Below are 21,692 nucleotides of genomic sequence, written 5' to 3'. Positions count from 1 at the left end.
GAATAAAGTCGGTAAAGCGGTAATCTACCATGAAACTCTATTTCGAGCGAATTTCGAACAGGATAGTTTTTTCACGGTAAACAGGATAATTTGTTTGGGACTCGTGGGAACATAACAGGGGGATAAATTGAGGATGCAACTTAGGGATTCTCTTTTCAGTAAAATAGCGAGTTAGAAAGTTGAGGAGAAGTTTTAATTGAAGTTCCAGCTTGCTCTTTCGCGACAGGAAGGAAGTCTTTTGTTTGATGAGTTTATCAATACTTTAATATTGCTTTAAACTAATACTGCTGATAAAAAATACTTTTTTTAAATTATCAGTTTGAATTTTGTCATATTAAAGCATATAACGCAAAAAAATCAAATCGATTCTGAATTGTGAAACATAGAGATTGAAAGTCTGCAACGTAAGGTGTTGTACCTCAAGGCGATGTTGCCACATTTTTTTAAAATTTCCCTAAATCTGGAGAGAAATAAATTTGTGAACGTTATATTTATGGACTATCATAACAACAACGATAATAATGGTGTGATGGCAGGTAGCCAACAATAAGACATAGTGGGACTCTTTTGTAAGTAGATATGAAAATGACTACCACAAGTTATTATAAAAATAGCATTTCTATTTGTTAGTAGGTTGCCCTTATTTGGTATTCAGACAAGCAAAAATTATCACAAGATTATTTTCTGCCTGTCGATAATGAATTGATCATCCTGTATGCAACTGTTTGTATCTCTGTCGACCCAGTGTTGTCAAAAGTTCAATTTATTACCTCACAGTCAATATCCTTTGCACCCACAACATTCTTTGACATTCTTGTTATTGTGTAACAACTAGAAAAACTCCCACCGCATTTTCACCGATCGTTTCATTTTCATAATCCCCATTGAGTAATCAATCAAAAACACAAAGGGCAGCCTTCATATTTCGTGCTCTAGTTTAATAAATAATGATGTGGGGCACCTCATTGTTGAATTTTTAGAGGGCAGGATGTGCGTAAATTGATGAATCACTTTCGAGTCGAGGCGTTTTTTTTTTCTTTTCGAATTTTAATGTTCTCCTTTTATTAGGCGATTCTTGGTACTACATACTTGCGGAATTTATTTTGTTAGTGTACGACGTAATAACAGTGTGGTGCTAAAATGTAAAAAAAATCGATCGTTGCTTTACCTCAATTTTTTTATCCACAGCTGTGGGCAATACAGTCTTTAAATGAGAAATGTTGAAATGTAAATCAGTCCTGACATGACGGTGTACTTTTAACCCCGCCGAAACAGAAATGAATGTTGTAGGAAGTAGCTGTGTTTATTAGTTTTTATAATAATTTAAAAAATATCAAAATGTAACAAATACGAGTATTGTTCACAAATAAAGTACTGATTTCTATAGTTAACATTTACATATTGTAGATCTGAATTAAATAAAGGGCGATTTACAACTTATCCAAAAACAATTAGGAATAGATGCGTCATGGAAAATGGAATCAATATCGTAAAAAAAATTTGTAAAATTGTTATAGTTTCCGAGAAAAAAATTATTGAAGTTGTAGTATTTTCAACGTTTACATCACTAAGCGTCATTCGCTCACGTGCGATTCCGAATACTGAAATCCCATTTTAGTATTATCGTTGTTGCGATAGTGTTTACATTAGTTTTTCAATTGTTGAAAATGGCTTACGTGTATAGCAACTCGAAGTTGATGGATATCGTTTTAATTTAAGGTGAAGCAAGACACATTTGTGTTATGGAGAAGCATTTGTGTTATAGTCGTTTGTGTTAGTTTGTAAGAAACTGGGTGAGACGGGCTCAAATGTGTTTACACGTCGGTGGACTTTTGAACGTTTGTTGTAACATCAGGTATGTCAAATTATTTTATTAATTAAAACCATAAATTAATTTTATTAATTAATAATAACAATAACGTCAAAAGCAATTGAATTTGCTGATATAAAATAGGTGTTATAAAATTTTATTTACTTCTTTACTTAGGAAAGAATTTTTTTTAATTTTTTGTCCTCTATTTCAGAAAGGCTGTTTACAGTTCCTTATTAAATTAAAAGGGCCGCATTGTTCGCGCAAAAAGCGATCTTAAGAATTTTTGCGATAAAGCCAACAACCAAGTTAATCTAGATTTGTATACAGAGCAGCCATACTTAGTATATTTGACTGTTTGCAATTTCGATGCATTTTTAATGTGGAAAAGGGCCCGGGCGAAACGTTTCCCCTGTTATTCCATTTCTTGCGCTGTGAACTTTTTAATAATAAATTTCCCTGCTGATGAATTATTCAGGGAGAAACTTCCCGTTGCAATGCCGGAGTCGGCTTTCATAAAATTTCGCTTTAAATTTGTTTACATTTGAATGCAGCGTGAAAAGGTATATTCCTCCAAACGTGTTCAAGGGTTGTATCATCTTGAGACCTGAAGCATGTTGAAATGTATACAGTGTGTTAGAAGTTTGGCTGCCATTACTTCAGCATACGATAGATTATGCATAAATAAACTAAAACGTGTATTATATGGGCGTAACATTAACGCTTTTTAAAATGCGTCGAGTTATAATCTTGGGGAAATTTATTAAAACTTGGTAACAGTCACGATAAAATTCAAGGATAGCTGGTTAAGGTGCGTGCTGCACACCACGTTGTTGTGGCATGCTTCACTGGAAATTACTTTTTAATTTTCATAAATAGTATTTTTGAAATCACTGGATGGGCTGAAATGGTTTGCAGTGTTGGCCAGCTCGTATACCAGATCTTAATGCATTCGATCCTTACAAAAATATATATTTGTATTAAGAAAATCATTATTTCTACTATCCATCTATTCAAAAATAAAAGTTTATTAATTTTCACAATAATTGTTTTGTCATTCAATATAAAAAAAGTCTGGCGCGCGCTAGTCAATTGTCCTAGAATTAGGTCAAGCAATTCGACTCGTACTAATACCAAATTATGATAAAATTTCCCAATGTTATAAGCCGACGAATTTTAAAAACGGTTGATGTTACGCCCATGTAATATATATTTTCGTTTATTTATAATTAATCCATCTGTGACAGTCAATCTTCTAATATACTGTATAAGATACAGTACAATATTTGTTGATATAGAATTCCAAGAAAAGAGCTGAAGAAACACGCCTTCGTAACTGCAAAACACAGTATGCACTGCAAGCTGCTACGGTGAATAAATACCACGCCACCAATGTCTTTCTACCTCAGGTGTCGAATGCGGTTAATTCCAAGAAAGTGAAGCAGGGGTCTTCTTGGAATTCTATCTCAACAAACATCGTACGCGCTGTATATTGGTTGTTGCTAGCCATTTCTTGGTACTTGGTTATCCCTTTTGGGCGCCTCGTTCAATATTCCTGTTCGTGTATCCATTCTAAGAGCAGATTCTAGTATCACCTGCTCTAATGTGTTTATAGTTTTTTTCGTCTGGATGCTGATGAAATTCAGCGTTCAGATATCCGACGACTTTCTTTTGATAAATTCGGACGTCTAGGAACGACAGAGTACCGGTTTTTCCAAGTCGTCATGGTAGACCAAAAATTCTTCTGAGTTGTTACATTTTGGAATCATGTGACAAATTAGTTGTCAGCATGTTTGAGCCAACATATCAGTTTTTAGAGTTGTTCATTTCACAATCTTTTTCTCGATGGTTTCCATGCGGATATTTGCCAAGGTTGGGGAAGTTCCTTCAGATTATTCATAAAACTTTTCCAAGTGTACCAAATCCTTATCCTTTTCTTCTGCGATAAGACTTTGATGAAGTTCATTCAAAGATTTTTAAATTGACACATTTCTGAGCAAAAACATAACTAGAATATCATCTGGGTTTAGTTGTATTCCCTTGGTCTTTTAATAAAATATTCAGCATTTTTGACACGGTATTTAGTTTTTCCACTAGATCTTCAATTGTGTGTGGCATATGCCGGGAGAGTGACTGATTGTGCTTCACTTACTTTTGCACGTTCGATGGGAATAAAGTACGTTCTTGAACTACTTACGATTAGGTTCCCGTGTAGTTTTTCGAAAATATTAAGGTAGGCCCTCATTTGTTACAGAACAATGTTATTAACAATGTTATTTGACATGTTGCCGAAATTTCGATGAAAACCAACTTATTTATTTCTACAAGCATTGTACTATGTGGACGCTAACACTCAGAAGTTATCAACAAGTTACAGAAACTTTAACAAAAAAGAACTTGACATAGTTCATATTAAAATTAAACCATTTTTATTAAATGCGGCAGTAACTGTAATGACAATGATTCTAGTTTAATAGTACTATTTTCATCTTGGACATAGAAAACCCTGTATATCAATGTATCTAATTCCTGAACGATTTAAGTACACACTTAGAAGATTGGTATTTCCTAAACAATTGCACACAGTTACGAAACCAACTTACCAACGTACGCTCTGATGTCGTAACTGGTTCCGATGGGAGCACCGTTGTACTCTTTTGCCGGCACTAGTTGCACGCTAGGGGGCGCCAAGGGGGTGATTTCCATGTTGAAAGGATAAGCGTTGGGACCCAGTCTCTTTAATAAGGCCTCCTGGAAGAAAAAAAAAGAAATTAAAAGACAGAAAATGCCCTGCGGAGTTGCTACTATTAAGTCAATCACGAAAGGATAACGGTTTACATAATAGGATAAAACGGTAAATGGGATTAGATTTCCTTGTAACCGTTCGTGTCGTCTTGTAAATGTAGATAATAGTATTTTGGACTGCAATTTGAAAGTATAATAAGTATTGGTACTATTAAATCTAATCTCATTAAGACGTCGTCGTTTTCGAAAAGTGTCATCTTATTTGTTCTAGAACAAAACATATTTTTTTTACAGATGTTACTTATTAAACTAATTAGATACACTGCATCAATAACACAGCCCCACAAAAAAAAAAGTGTTCGGACTTGTGGGTCGGACATATATATTCCCATGTATTTTTCGACGCTGAATCCGATCCCGAGCTCAGAAATGGCCCTCCACGTCTGGAATTGGCCCCAGGGGCCAAAAATGGCCTCTATAGGGCCTGAAAGATGGATTCCGGAATATGGTGAGGTCGAAGGTGCATTTTAAAGCCAAACCCGGATTTGTGGTCGAAAAGTTTATGGCCAACTGAAATTCCCCGTTTGGGACCGGGAAAATGACCCCTTAGGGGCCGGAAAATCGTGTTTCGGACGTCGCAATCGCAACACAGCCCCAAAAAAAAAAAGTGTTCGGACTTGTGGGTCGGACATATGTATTCCCATGTATTTTTTGACGCTGAATCCGATCCCGAGCTCAGAAATGGCCCTCCACGTCTGGAATTGGCCCCAGGGGCCAAAAATGGCCTCTATAGGGCCTGAAAGATGGATTCCGGGATGAGGCGAGGTCGAAGGTGCATTCTAAAGCCAAAGCCGGATTTGTGGTCGAAAAGTTTATGGCCAACTGAAATTTCCCGTTTGGGACCGGGAAAATGACCCCTTAGGGGCCGGAAAATCGTGTTTCGGACGTCGCAATCGCAACAGTGGTGTTAAATGGTTTTTAAATTCTGAAATTCGAGCACAGTTTGAGTTCCAGAATTTAAAAGTACATAAAAATACCACTGTTGCGATTGCGACGTACGAAACACGATTTTCCGGCCCCTAAGGGGTCATTTTCCCGGTCCCAAACGGGAGATTCCAGTTGGCCATAAACTTTTCAAGCACAGTCAGAGTTCCAGAATTTAAAAGTACATAAAAATACCACTGTTGCGATTGCGACGTCCGAAACACGATTTTCAGGCCCCTAAGGGGTCATTTTCCCGGTCCCAAACGGGAAATTTCAGTTGGCCATAAACTTTTCGACCACAAATCCGGCTTTGGCTTTAGAATGCACCTTCGACCTCGCCTCATCCCGGAATCCATCTTTCAGGCCCTATAGAGGCCATTTTTGGCCCCTGGGGCCAATTCCAGACGTGGAGGGCCATTTCTGAGCTCGGGATCGGATTCAGCGTCAAAAAATACATGGGAATACATATGTCCGACCCACAAGTCCGAACACTTTTTTTTTTGTGGGGCTGTGTAATATAACTATTTATTTTTGGAAATGCATTTCAGTTGAATAATTTTTACCACACAAACTAGTATATAATTTTTTTTTGGTTGGCAATGGTTTTTCTAGGCATCAATGCAATATAATATTCTTTATAAAACATATATTCATTATTAGCTCTGATATTTTTACTTTATTTTAAAAGCTAATTAATTTTTTTTTCTAGAAACCCTATCAAATGAAATTAAACAAAGTTCTTAAGATAACTGTATCTTGTTATGAAGCCCCAATTATGGTGGTTTTTAATATGATATAAGAGCAGTATGATAGAACGTATTTTCTTAATCTTCTAAGTATTTGTCATTTCATATCCTTGGCCTTTCTTGACTATATCCCACAGGGCCATTAAATATTACGTAATGAATATAGTAGTAGCTTGCAGTATCACTGGAAAATCCTCAATTTAATACCTTAAGTCCCTGATGATTAAGAGAACTTATATCTCTAAGCCTCCTATATTATCCCAATATGTACTTAGGATACTAGCTTGTTAGTTACATTATTCATTGAATCAATATTTAACTTGATACGTCTAAGTTTGTGTAGGTGTCTTATCCCTATAATATATTTTGCAGCCTGTCCTTGGTGTTGGTAACATTGTCTTCTAGAAATGCAAAATGTAATAATAGCAATATCGCGGCGTACTTTGTGTTATTGCTTTCGTCATGGCACAGTTTGAAATCAATTATTCAAGAACAATTGAAAGTGTAGAACAATATCAAATAATGGTGGCACGCATGTAAAAATTTACAAAAGTATTCAGTGGCGTCAGAGTTAGAAGTGGTTTCAGATGTTACTATTAAAAAAAAAAATCGAATCTTGCATTTTTATTTGTTTGTTTCTTCAAATGTCAAAAATAATTTTTTACAAGGTATTTCCTTCCTTGTGCTGCTGATATAACTTTTCCATTTTAGCTTCAAATACCTCCTAAGCAGTAAGTAATAGTCTCTTTTGATGTGTATGTCTTCTATATTACGTCCGCCAAGGCATTACCCATTTAGTTAACGAACTTAACAAACCCACACAAACACACAACGTCTCTCGATAATATAAAGTAGGGTGAAATGAAACGGCTTACTGTATTCTCGGGGTTTAAAAACGTGGCTTCAGACTCTACGTGTAATAAACTAGTTGTCCGTATCCGGGTTAATATGTGTGGGAGGTAAGCAATAATTTACAGCTCGAGATAGCAGCAGTTTCTCAGGAGAGACATATTTCCAGCAATTTTGACAATTTCAGGAAGATATATTTTCTTGCAATAGGAAAGAATTGTTTTGTGTTGAATAATTTGGTGGTGGTAGAAAATTTTAAGGACTCCACATACGGCATGTCAAAAACGAATGTGTTCAATTTACGAATAGAGGCGTTTATATTATTTTCAAAAGTTTTGCCTGAAATATTTAGATATATTTCCTTATCGATTGTTTTTTTTTCGATTGCTTTGTGCGCAGAAAAAAAACCTTGTAGTATGAAGTTGGAGAACGGTATTGAACGGGTTTTGTAAGTTTTCTCGGGCAATTACTCGTCTGCCACAGACCAGAAAAACTCCTGTGAGAACAGCAATTGTAATATTTATATTGAAAATATATCTTCTATAGGTACACTTAAATCTTTGAAACCTAAAATGACAACCGGTCCTAATGACATTCCATCCTTCATCATCAAAGATTTCATAAGCCAGTGAATTAACTCCTTAGTCTACTTCTTAGGACACGTATTTTTCCAAATACTTGCAAGTCATCGCGTATATGCCCGACATTTAAAAATAGACAGTTGTGATGTATCAAATTATCATCCAATTACAATAATATCGAATTTGATGAATGCGTTTGAAACTTTGATCCACTGTTATTTATAAAACCGCGGTAGTAATATTATTAGTCCCTGTCAACATCGCTTTATGAAAGGTAACTTCACAAATTTACTCATTTATTTTCGATAATTTAATACATATCAGAGAGACTCTTGGTAACCAAGTTCAGGTTGCTGTAATTTATACTGATATGGCGAAAGTTTCCCAACTCTTCCACCACGAGATTCTTCTTGAAAAACTTGATTGCGTAAGTGTTTCTGATAAATTGTGTCAATTATTTAAGTCCCAGCAATTATTTAAGTCCGATACAAGTTGATACAATTTATTGGATTATATAGGGTACCTCAGGATTCAATTTTTGGGCAGTTATTTGTAACATTTATATTAATGATCTTATCTTTGGAGTGATACTATATGTGGATGTCATTAAAATCTACTAGTTATTATCTAATGTGTATGAATTGTTACAGGATAATCTTGAACAGATTAATGATTGGTGTAACTTAAATCATTTGAACATTAAAAAGGGCATTATTATGTTCTTTTCGCTCAAGCAAGGTAAATTAATCTTTTCTTATGACGTAAATGCCACTTTTCTCTTAAAACTTAACACATTTAATAACTTAGGAGTTATTTTGATCCTTTATTCTTGAAGAAGTGACGCTAAGTTGGCAAATTGTAAATAAGTGGCATGTTCACATGTTTTTTAACTTTTTTACTGCTCATGAAAATTTAGACGACTATCGGAGAATTAGTTATTTTATGTTGTAGGCAATTAAATTACCTACAATTTAAGGTTACCTAGAGTATTTTTTCACTAATTTGTTAACTATAAAATAAAGGTCGCACGCAGATATATCAGTTTTCCAAAAATTATTATTGCAAAAAACGAATAGGTGTGCTAAAAGTCGATTCGATTGACCGTGAAGTTGTTACTCCAAGTATTTATTAATTAATTTTGTTCATTTTTTGCAACTAATTATTTAATTATTAAACGTTAAATTTAGAGGTCAATATCGTAGGCATAGGTTGTAATTGATACAAAAAAGCGCATCGAAAAAGAAAAATTTCAAAAAGTTGAAATTAAGTTGCTCTCTACAACTAACAAAGTAGGATGTATAAAACAACGTTATAAATAAATTGTCCCAGTGTCAGGCAACAAAAGCCGCTCAGGGATTCACTGTTTTTATATTAAATACAGCTTAGAAGTTAAATAAAAGGAATATTACATGCGCCCAGTGCACTTTCTCGCGCATGCGTTAATGTTAACTTTTGCTCCTGCTAGCGCGTTTATTACATGAACTGTCAGTGTACATAAAAGTTTAACCCTTTCCTTTCCAATAGTTAATTAACAATTAACGTCATATAAAAAAAGCTATCTTGGGAATATAGAGGGGTAGGTGATTTCATTTTTTATTGCCGTACAAATAAACTCTATTTAATGCAAAAAGAGTGAATTCCCTAGTGGATTTTGCTTGACCCTGGGGCAATTTATTGATAATCCTACTTTGTTAGTTATAAAGAGAGAGAGAGAGAGAGTTGTTCTTTTTCGATACGTTTCTTTGGATCAACTTATTTAGTAATTAAACAATTAGTATCAAAAAAATGAACGAAATTAATTCACAAATACCTGGAGCAACAATTTCACGGTCCATTGGCACACATGTTGGTCATTGGAATGCCCTTCAGTTTTAAGTTTTAAGTGTTTATGATCTAATTCGACTGGACTATAAGCTTTTTTATTTATTTCGGTGTATACTACCGCTCATTAAAATTATGACAAATTTCTAACACACTATATGATTTCGATTTAACGCTCAAGCAATAATGTTCACAATTCATGTGTTATGATTAGCTAGAAGCGTCAGTAGTATTGTATGTAAAAGAATTACATATACATAGAATCAAGGAAAATGCAATCTCGCAAACGTCGTAGTCAGTGATGCAAAGAATGACTTTTAAAGCGACATATTAAATTTTAACTTTTCAAAACTCAGTTCTAATGTAACATATACTTGATTAAAATTTATGTATTTACACCAGCACAATGAAATGCTTTCACACGTTACGACTACGTATTTAAATTTTGAATAAGAAATTTTCGACTTTTAGTTTTTGGTTTCATAACGATTTTGCTCTATTACTCTAGAGCTCTCATAATTATCCCCTTTGATTTCATTTCTGCTTGCACCAAGTTCAATTAAACCGAAGCTATTACCAAAGGACCTAACGTATAAACTAATAGCTGAACGTTGGGTAGATTATAACGTCGGCATGTTTACAATGTGTGTGATCCCATTGAAATGCTAAATCGCTTTTAGTAGACCCTCTAAAATTGCGGGGATCGGTTTTATCAATGTAACCGAGGATAATGATTATACTCTGCTTGGAAATCAATACGTACTTTTAGAGCGGATAGCACACATTCAAAAATTGTTCTTATTGTACGCCTGATTCGGTTTTAATATACCTAGATGACTAGAATAAAAAAGGGGAAGCTACTAACACGTTATATTTATTTGCGTGAGAATTATGATGACGTTGATTTTTATGTCAGATGAATTATTTCCGGAAAAGTGGATGAAAAAAAATATTAACGACAAAATAATTACAGCCTTCAGATTTAATAAACGATGAAAACAATATTAGATTCTTGAGGGACGAAAGCAAGTCAAAAGGGAAGTTCTGATTATGATTTTGATTGGCGTTGGTATTTGTAATATTTCTATGTGGAATTTATATTACATTTATATTGGATTTGATTAATTCTTATTCAATTGCCATGCAATCCAAATTAAACCAGCTGGGAAAGAGACAAAATAATAATAGTAAAGTAATACGATTGACGGTTATTTTTTTAATCTTTTTCTAAAATATGAAAATGAAAATTACGTACATTTTTCCTTTTAATGGAAATGCATTTAGTGGATAACTTCTTGAATTACAACTAAAACAGATTATTAAATGACTATATCAGGTGTCCCATTTTAAAGCAAACAGCTTAATATCTTAAAAACTATTCCCTGGATAAAAATATTTTAAATAAAAGTCGTAGCATTTACTGGGGGAAAAAATATTGTTACATTTTCCCAGAAAGGACATCCGATCGGCAAGTTTGATTTTTTGAATGGCAATTTATATTTTTTTATTATTTTTGATCTTTTGTTTTTAAACTTTTTTTTTTAAATATAACTATATTATAATTGAATTATTTCAAAAATACTATTTTGGAAGTTCCAAGATTTACAACATATACATAGACTTATTACGTTATATCAACAGCTTTCTGAAGATGACAGATGAAACCTTGTAGAGTTTTGTGAATAGGACAGAGAAATAATAAATCATCAGCAACGTTTTTTCATTATTCTTCTCTTGAGCTATGGGACTACATTTCACAGTATTAGAATGGTAAATCGACCTCATAGTAACTACTAGTCTACCGAAAATCCACATTGGTATCGAGAAATGGATTACCAGTATCAGTGAAGTTAAACATCTGGTTTGGTATTCTCAAAGAAGAGTTGATTGCACCACATTTTAAATGAAGTACTCCTATATCCTTGAATCGTGGCCAGCAGATCCCCTGATCTTACCCCACTGAACTTTTTTTTCGGGGATATCTTAGAAGTATGGTCTATTGTAAACCACGTACAACACACGAGGATATGAGACAGCGTATTAGAAACGCTTGAACAGCAAACCTTGTTAAAACCATCCACCACTTGCTTCGAAGGTTTCAAACTTGCATTGAAGAAGATGGTGTGACATTCCAACAATTAATGTAATTAAATAAAAATTTAAAAGATCCATTAAATGGTATTTCTTTAATAAATCTGTCCATTTTTGAAAAAGAAAAAAAATCAAATAAAAGATATCCAAAAACAATAAGCAAAATAAGTTTCCATAATAAAAAATGTTCATTTATTTATCAAAAAAACACACCTAACAGTCTAAGTCTATTATTAAAATACAGGGTGATTTTGAGTTTTTTGAATGTGTAAGAGACTTACAAATACAATTTTGTAAAAAAAAATCAAAAAGGGCAGTTCGAAAATGATTTAAAAATAACTTCTGCGCGATACTGGAAACTGGTCCACTGTAAAACTTGGCCTTGCGAAAAGCAAATCATGATGTCGACGACCGGCACGGCGGCAAAGTATAATAAAAAATGAACAGACAAAAAATTGAAAGAATTTCTTTCCTAAGGAAAGAAATAAATAAAATTTTATAACACCTATTTTGTATCAGTAAATTCAACTGTTTTTGCTGCTATTGTTTTATTAATTAATAAAATTAATTTGTGGTTTTAATTAATAAAATAATTTGACATATCTGATGTTACAACAACTGTTCAAAATTTTGTCCACCGACGGGTAAACACATTTGAGCCTGTCTTACCCAGTTTGTACGAACACAAATTTCGTCTTGCTTCACCATGACACAAATGTTGTCTTGCTTCGCCATAAATTAAAACGATATCCATTAACTCCGAGTTGCTATACGCGTAAGCCAGTAAGCCATTTTTGACACTTGAAAAACTAATGTAAACACTATCGCAAAAACCGTTAATACTAAAATCGGATTTCAAAGTTTACGAACAGTTTGAGGCAGACATGACTATGTATTTAAATAATGCATGCAATTTTTATACTACGAGCCAAATAACAAAAAATGTTGGTATTCTACCTCACTGTACTTGGAGAGATGATCTGATACAACAACGGTGGTGCTACAAGGATGTTACTGCGTGCTGTGTGTAGATTAAAAACGTCATTGCTTCTAGCTGAGACTCATGGTACTTTGACATGAATGTTATTTAAAACACCTGGACATCCCAAAATATTATGGAAAACCTTATTTAAAAAAGGCATGGCTTGAGAAACAAATCTTTTAGAAAGGACGCTCAAGTCCTCCCAAGACCTACGATGTACTCTTTCCAAAGTTGAAATTTGATTAGCATAAATTGGGCTTCAGACTGCGGATACACATTCTAATTTAACACGTATAAGAGTAATGTATAGCAATCGTAGTGTAGACGTATTGACAAAGACTTTAGAAAAAAAATAAAAACTCAATATTTGAACGTGGAATCACCTCTTAATTTTTTTCACCTTGCTCTTTACGCAAATCTGTACATAAAAAAATAAAAAGGACCCCATTGTATAACGAATTTCATTGTCAGAATTAAAACATGCACTTTAACCTCTAAGTATATAAAATACAAATTTTACCTTTTAAAAAAGTTACTTAAGCAATAAACCCCGTTGCGAATGAGCTCTTAATTGAAATATAATAGCCGTTTTAGGTCAAAATATAATTGTTGGCGGCATTAAATCCCCGCGTATCGTCTCCAGGAGCGTAATGTGCTTATCTGTTCCTATCCTTGGGTTTATTGGGCGAGCGCCTCCGAGTTGCTTTTATTATATCGCGGCCGAGATAAGAAAAACGTTATAACTCCCAAATTTAAGAAAATCTGTTTCCTCTGCGGATGCCAGATAACGAGCCGCCGGTTTCGGCTTATTAGGTACGGCTGGAAATCTCCGACATGTTTTATTCATGGCGCGTCTATTATTTTCCATCTCCACTCTAAATTTATACAACCTGAATAAACCGCGTTGCCAAATTAACTATTTAGCGGGGGCCAGTGATAAGGGAAATTTGTATGAAAATTGATGAAATGCCAGGAGAGATTGCCTTGTTTTCGTCAACGTATAGTGTTGTATAATGTTCAAGGTTCTAATATAACGTAAAACTTTTTATTACATGTATTTAGTACTTTTACACACTTGCCGGAAATGGGTAGGAAACACCACCAGCGTAACATATTCAAAATCGTGAAAAATACTCATAATTCGAGTTAAGGGATGGTTCAAGGGTCATTCGATTCGGGACAATCTAGAAAAATGTGCATAAAAATCGCACTCGCACATAAACAATTGCAAAAGTTATAAACAAATAAAGATTAAAAATAAAAGGGGTTCGGTTTTTTGCAAAAAATGTAAGCGTTAGCGTCAATTTGGAAAAAGATCCTAAATAATAGGAAATTTCCTATAAAAACTCCTAAATCTCTATCGTTGTTATTTATAATTTTAATTTAATATTGAAAATAGTCTTTTAGCGTCGAAAACAATGCACATACGGCGCTGCGAAACAGACCTCAAGACATAAAACAATTTTTTTATGATATTAAACGTTAATATAAAAATTTCAAAAAATTATTGTATTATTTAGACAGTTGAATTAAAAATATTCCAAAAAAGTGTTTTCATGGATATTTCAACAAATAGGACCATTGTTAATTAACTAAAAATTTTAGAGTTCAGGTTCAGTCGGATAATTGTTTTAAAAAATTATTTCGCTTCGAGGAGACCTTTTGACGACTATACCTACTTAACGAGAACACCTTATTGCGATATCTTAAATAGTTGTAACTCATTACTTATTAATTTTCATAGTTAACAAAAAATTTAAAATTAATAAAAAGTGGTCAAAATAATTTTTTTAAGGAAAAGTAATGTTGACACTGTTTTTGTGTTAGCTTTCACACAAAACATACATTAAAAAATATTGGCTAGCAATTTTTCAGTATATTTGTTTAAATAATTTTTATAAACAGATGCAATAATTACATATATAATGGTTTGGTGTTCAAGTGAGGAGAAAAGTAGTATGGAAAACTTTATTCTACTAATTTCGCTGGTAACACGAGACACAACCGAGCAGGAACTAGGCTTCAAGACTTCTGGCCCGTGCCTCGAAATGTTTTCGGTTTTATCCTTGTCCCCAAGTACCTAGTTTTATTACCCTATCCTAATTAACACTCATCCGGGTCATTACCTACTCGGTTTGTGCTTATGTACCTTAATAAACAACAACTAATTTATGTTTACAGCCTACTTATTCTAATCTCATTTGATAAATACATTTATTTGGGATACTCTCGGATAATTCAAAGTATAATTTATATGGCTCGTAAATTCCCAGAAAGCAAAATATATTTATTGGGGCAGGTACTAAATGTAATTGTAGCGTACCGCTATTTTTCATTTTTTTTGCATATCATTCTTTAGAGTATATGTACTATTATGATTAAAAAAAAGTCTTAAAGAAAATTTTTAATTGTTTATAATCGTTTTTCTCTATTTTATGGTTGTTTAAATAATATATTAAGAATTCCTTTCTTTCTCTAAATTTATAATTTGCAATTATCTAGAAGATCACTAAAAACAATTTTTTATGGAAAACTTATTTATTTATTTACTTAATAATTTGTTATAAACAATCGTCAAAAGTGCTGTTATTTTTTTTAAGTAGAGAAAAAACTAACAAAACTTTTTTTGTCGAGTTTTTTAGTTTGGAATTTTTCGGAAGTCAAAGCGACCATGGAATTTGTTTACTTATAAACAGCTATAACTTTTAAAACTATTAAATATACGGTTATGAACATCCAAGACAATTTTGTAGAATATTAATTGATCTTTCAAATGAGCTTTCGACTAAGTTTGTAGCTATTGTCGATCGTTAGTTACATGAATTTGTTAAAAAATGGAGCTTTCCTATATGAACTTCAAGACGATTTATTAAACAATATACAAAACTATCCAATTCACCCTGTATAAATAGATTGTTCCCCATTTTTGTGAGTGCCATTTGCGTTTCGTTGCGATTAGATCCAGTGCATTGTAGATAATCCGCTACTATTGGGCGTTTTTGGCGCTGCCAAATTAACAACATAATAAAACATGAAAGGATTGTGAATAAAAACATAACGAAAGTTCCTAATTTTTGAACTTCCAAATTAAACGTCATTATTCCCCCACTTTTTTCATAATATTCATCCAATTCTTTATGTGGCTATGTGTGGCTATGGCTAATAGCGTAATATTTTTTGTTGTGAAAAGGAGTCTGGTTATAACAGCACTTCATCACAGCTACATATCGAAATGATTTTATGTGCAACTAGTTATACCATTGTACCTTATGCCAAATTAAAGTCAGTGCATTGGTGTTGCAGTTAAAAAATATTTTTTTTAATTTCAACATAAATACATTGAATCTCGGAAATGAAGCAATATTGAAGAACTTGTTATATTTTAGTATCAAGATTATCTCAACATTTGTGCTGCTTCATTTGAATATTGCCTTTAGTTAAATGTAATTTTATGATTTGCTTAATATTTTATATATGTATAAATTCACTTATGCAAAACGACCGTATTACTTTACGAGTATCCGAATACGATTATTTTAGTGCGGTGATTTGATGGAATGAAATACACAACTATAGTACGATCGTATTCGATGCAAAGTAATAAATCATTGCCTGTCAAGGGAATCAGTGCAACACATTTTATAGGGGGTTTTGGAAATTGAATAATTTCTTTATGCATTATGGATTAACAGTTATATATTTATGAAGGACAAAATGAAAAACAAAGGCATCTCCTTCGCACATTGGGCGGCAGGACAACAATACATTTATTACTCCCTTCATTATCCCTCATATGACTTGTGTCTTGTGTTTTTTGCGGCGGCGCGCGTGCCGGCCTGGCGTGGTCAGTTTCGTTTCGGTTGTATTGGTGCTGCGTGTTTCTCGCTCGCGATATTTGTGAGGTTATAACTGTTATAAGTGCAATTATATTTCTTTCGGGCTATATGTGTGTTTCGCGCTATTATTTGAGAATTTGTGAGTGAAATCATATTTCTTGTGCTCCGTAACAAAAGTGTTTTTAGTGTTTTATTTGTGTGCTGTGTGTGTGTTTCGGGCTGTTGTTTGTGAATCGTGAATGCTATTATATTTTCTGTGCTAGTGAAGTGAAGTTTTTTGTATTATTATTGCTCTGTTGTCGTTATATGGATAAATGGAGGCGGTGCCTGGATGTTCGCGAGCCGGATGTACTGCTGTGGGTACAAAAAAATCTATATTAAGTTACAGAGAAAAAACGATAATATTAAATGTCTATAACCCTTTAGAAAAGGATCATCCCATGAAACTGAAGACTGGTTTGGTGGAAATGTGTTCTAGATATACTGGAGTAAGCGAATTATCTGTTTTCAAAATTTTAAGAGAGAAGAAAATTGAAGGAGACGTTAAGAAACCTAAAAAAGGGGGTGCAAAGAAGAAATTAATATTAAATGAAGATGAGAAAAATGCAGTTTGGCGTACAGTACATAAATCATAGAATTTATATTTTGTTTATAATTTGTTAACATTTCTTGTTTGATAGAAAAATAACTTATTTTGTTGAGATTGGTAGAGAATTGTTGTTAGTGTTTTCATTTGATAGAATCATATCATAGGATTTATATTTTGTTTTCATTCTGTAAATATTTATAGTATATCTGTTATACAAGGTTTTTGCTTTGAAACTTCGTTCTCCTTATAAAAAAAAGAATCGTAATGGGGTGCGATGAAGAGATCAGTTCACGTCTGGAACCCTGTTCCTACAAAAATCCCTTTATTCTCATAAACTATTTGTTTTAAATGTAATTTATTATAAATCCAATTCGTTATTTAAATTCCACATATGTACTACATTTCACCTCTGTACGCGCCACTGTTTATTGTTCCCTGCTCTACGATCAAGCTCGCCAGGTTAGTATTTGACGTATAACCGACCACTTCGTACACTCGATGCACCTGGCCGACTACAGCTAGTACCAGAACACATTGCGTATACGGCGGTATTTCAGATTTTACATTCAATTTCATTTTAAATTTGAAACGGTTCATCTTACGCCTCCTAAAAATGATGACACGATTTTCCTTTGATAAAAGATCGACTATTTTTTGCTCTACTTTGCATCGTATACGATCGTACTATAGTTAGATTAATGAAACGTTGTAACAAAATAATGAGAATTCAAGTTTCCTTATAGAGTGTAGTATAATCCCTACGATATTATGTTTCAAAAAACACGGCATTAAAGCTTAAATGATTAAGAAGATAGCTTAAACTCCGTAATTTCAGGAATTCTAGACGTAATAAAGCTCTGTCAGATTAATTAAGCATTTCCAAGTTTTATTATTTTTACAGGAAATTATAATCCAACGGTGCAAGTTCCTGGAAAAGTAGTTAAATAAGAAATATGTCTTCTCTTATTGTACCTAAGGGGAAACTTTTTCTATTTTTTGGCAGCTGCATCTGCCTTAAAGTTTGTAACTATTTTTATGTACATTAAAGAATTTTGAATTTCGAAAACAACCTATAGTTATTTGTTATTATTTATTGGGTATTTTGCGGCCCGTGATTTTTTTTTAAATTACTGAAATAGGAGTCAACTTTGTTGACTGAAGTGGGACGACGCAGAGTCGTCTTAAGTTTCGCGTAATCCTTGTTTAATATTTTGGAATACATGACACTTTAGATCACATGTCGCTTAACGAAAATTGTTTATTTGCACGTCCTCTATGACCCCTTTGAAAGAACGGACCTATTTCAAAAACACCCTGTATGTAAAAAATTTTACAGTGGAGATCCAAACCATTATACATATTTCCATAATATTCAGTACTAATTCAAACGCCTGTACTTAGAAAGTTCAGACATTAAAATGCTATAAAGAGAAACGCGATATTTATTTTACTTCTGTTTAAGTTTATATCACTTTAATGAATTGGTTCACAAAATTACCATTTTATTAGAAGGAAAGGGGGAGTTTTATATAAAACTGTTACAGCTCCATAAACAACCTGCTTATTTTGTATGTGCACTTATTTAGTCCTCGTCATTCCGAATGTCTTGTTTTATTTATAGGGAGCTTGTAAGAAACATAAATGTATGTGTAAGATAATTTTTTCAAGACGTAAGTGTAAAGGATACATTAACATGTATCATTTTTTTAGTCGCATGCAATACAAAAAATATATTCTTACGGTTTTTAGGGCGAAGCACTCTATGTATTACATCGTTGTAAATTCTTTTCGTATCGTAATACATGGGTTTGTTTTTGAGATGTCTGAATTGTTAAGTAAGTATGAGGAAGAGTACATGAGAAATAGCCAATTTAATATGAATTTTAATTACTGAAGCCCCTTTTATTTGCCATAAAACTCCTTAGTCATTTTTATGAAGACGATCTTAATATTCAATTTATTTTTATGGTTTTACGTCGATAGAAAAATCAACTTTGGGGTCCAATTCAATTAACTTTTTTTTTTATACATTTCTTTTGAGGTTGAAACAAGAACGTCTAAATTGGAATACATGAGCTAATAAAGCAAATACCTATCTATTATCTGTCTATTTGTACGTTTGTATATGTTATTTTGATTGTTGTTAAAAAAGCTTAAAATTCTCATCTCTTTTAACAGTTTTTTGTTTTCTACCCTTCGTATATACCCGTATCATTATTTGGAGGTAGCTACATGGCATAATAAGCTTTTTTTGAACATCTATGGGGACATGATATTAGGCAATTTATTTAAAGGGTCTCAGTGGCAGACTTTATTTATGTCTGTAGTGTAATGGAGTTTTCGCAATAAAAACGTCATAAAAACCCGTATGCCTTGGAGGGTGCGGATAAAATTCAAGAAGTTTCTCTCTAACGCGGAGCCGAGTTTTTCTTTAGAATAAAAATGCTTTAATTTATACAGATTGTTATTGAAAGATTAATTAATTAATTTTAACAGTTGCCTATTTGTATCGACTATGAGGCGTACGCGAAATGCAATTCCATGGGCGTATCATTTTAGAGATTTCCATAGATGAATAAATATAGACAAATGGATATGTAGGTTTTGACAAAAACCAGATTATCCCTTCAAATTTCCACTCACCCTTGGTAGGTATATCCAGCACGGTGGTAGGTAAAAATGTATTCAGTATTTACTTTGCCACCTCTTTTTTTTTCGGAAGTAGCCGCCATATTGGAAAAATGGCGCTCCGAAACAGTTTTTCGACGATATTTCCTTTCCGACTCACTTTACGGTGAAAATAGTTATGTAATAAATTAAACTAGAGAACATTTCCTATAATTTAAGTATCAATGTTTTTTCTGTGAAATGAATAGTTTCGGCGTACAAGCGCCGTAAAGTCTACTCCAACACACATATCTCGTATATCAACGAAAAATATTTTACTACGCGTTGAAAACCCGGCCTACTATGGCCTCAATACGGCAATCAGCATTTCATCTACATTTGATTCCGTTATAGTTATCGGCGAAGTTATCTACGCGTTCAAACATATATGTTCTGAAACCAGGAAAAGGAACGATTTTGTAACGAATAGAAAGTATCATAGATAAAACAACCGCAGATAACATCCTAATCTTGCACGCCTTCAGTGGCTGTGATACAACATCGGCACTCTTCAATCAAGGGAAAATAAAATGTGCTAATGTACTGCGAAAGAACCGAGTTTAAGCGAGCTCGTCCGGGTATTTAAAAACCCAAATGCTGACCGGGAAAGCATTGCTGAAGCTGGAGAACGCTTCCTCCTTACAATGGTAAGTACATCTACAGATATACATGCTTCACGAAGTCAGCATTTAAAAATAAATTTAATATTGCATCGCCGTCACCGACAGAAGCAGCAGCACGACAACATTCGTGAAAGCATTGCTGAAGCTGGAGAACGCTTCCTCCTTACAGTGGTAAGTACACCTACAGATATACATGCTTCACGAAGTCAGCTTTTAAAAATAAATTTAATATTGCATCGCTGCCACCGACAGAAGCAGCAGCACGACAACATTCGTTGCTAACCTATCACCAGGTTCGGCAGTGGGAAAAAAGCAAGAATGGGCTAATTCCTCACCACACTCGAGCCCCCAGCTCCAGCAAACTTGCTAAAACTAATTTCTTGCAAATGTGAAAAAGGATGTCGGGGAGCCTGTGGATGCAGAAAGGCTGGTGCTCCGTTATCTGCGCGAATTGCAATGGTACCTGCGATAATTCGGATGTTGATCTGCAAGACGGTGATGAAGATACGGAGATAGTTCTTCAGCAAACCTTCGACGAAATAGAGGAAGAAGTTGATGAAGTCGAAGAAGAGAACCCTATCGCGGATAACTTGGAAGAACTTCCTATCCGTGAGGTTTTGCTCAGTTCTGGAGACGAAGAATCGCAAATCCTGGTCCATCAGGGATAGCGAAGCGAAGGAGAATGCACTAAATTTAGTCAACAGTGCATCACATGTGGATTAGGCCTACTGGGGATACCACTAAAAAAAAACGCGACAGGAACTCTACCTCATGGTGGTGTGGAAATGACTTTCTTGGCCAATACGCGTGTTGGAGTAGACTTTGCGACGCTTGTACGCTGAAACTATTTATTTCACAGAAAAAAGGTTGATACATAAATTATAGGAAATGTTCTCTAGTTTAATTTATTATATAACTATTTTCACCGTAAAGTGAGTCGGAAAGGAAATATCGTCGAAAAACTGTCTTCGAGCGCCATTTTTCCAATGTGGAGGTAACTTCCGGAAAAAAAAGAGGTGGCAAAGTAAAAATTCGGAAAGAGCACAGCAAAATCTATAAATATACCAATTTTCAAAAAACTACCCTAAAACTTCACAGGCAAAACTTCCCGCTGATTGGACTAAAAGGTTTGATAAGTGGTTCTGTTATAACTTCAACTCTTGTGTCGAAGTCTGTTATTCGTTGTACTTGATTTTATATTTATACAATTCTTCCATATCTCAACAATTACTCGACTCGCCTCCTACAGAATACCGTGTTTTTATATTTTGAACCATTCCATATCTCCTTGTAGATGCAATATTTCTATTCGCCGACTATAGTAAGGCTTATTATCCATGACAATTATTGCATCAGGTTCGATGTGAA

General features: G+C 33.8%; 2 protein-coding genes across 3 annotated transcripts in view; one reads left to right on the top strand and one right to left on the bottom strand.

Moving 5' to 3' along the window:
• LOC108913808 overlaps positions 1–4,560 on the bottom strand; it is a 68,138-nt gene extending 63,578 nt beyond the window's left edge. For both annotated transcript variants that reach the window (XM_023456124.1, XM_023456125.1), the window contains exon 1: positions 4,414–4,560. In XM_023456124.1, coding sequence (XP_023311892.1) covers positions 4,414–4,516 — 103 coding nt within the window. In that variant the 5' untranslated portion in view covers positions 4,517–4,560. The remainder of the gene's footprint in view (positions 1–4,413) is intronic.
• LOC111692238 (14 kDa phosphohistidine phosphatase-like) overlaps positions 1–21,692 on the top strand; it is a 111,101-nt gene that overhangs the window by 76,216 nt on the left and 13,193 nt on the right. The gene's annotated exons all lie outside the window — the stretch shown is intronic.

This window comes from Anoplophora glabripennis, unplaced genomic scaffold (genome assembly GCF_000390285.2).
Source record: "Anoplophora glabripennis isolate ALB-LARVAE unplaced genomic scaffold, Agla_2.0 scaffold708, whole genome shotgun sequence".
NCBI lineage: Eukaryota > Metazoa > Arthropoda > Insecta > Coleoptera > Cerambycidae > Anoplophora > Anoplophora glabripennis.
Note: the sequence above shows the minus strand (reverse complement) of the source record. Positions and strands in the feature narration are given on the sequence as shown.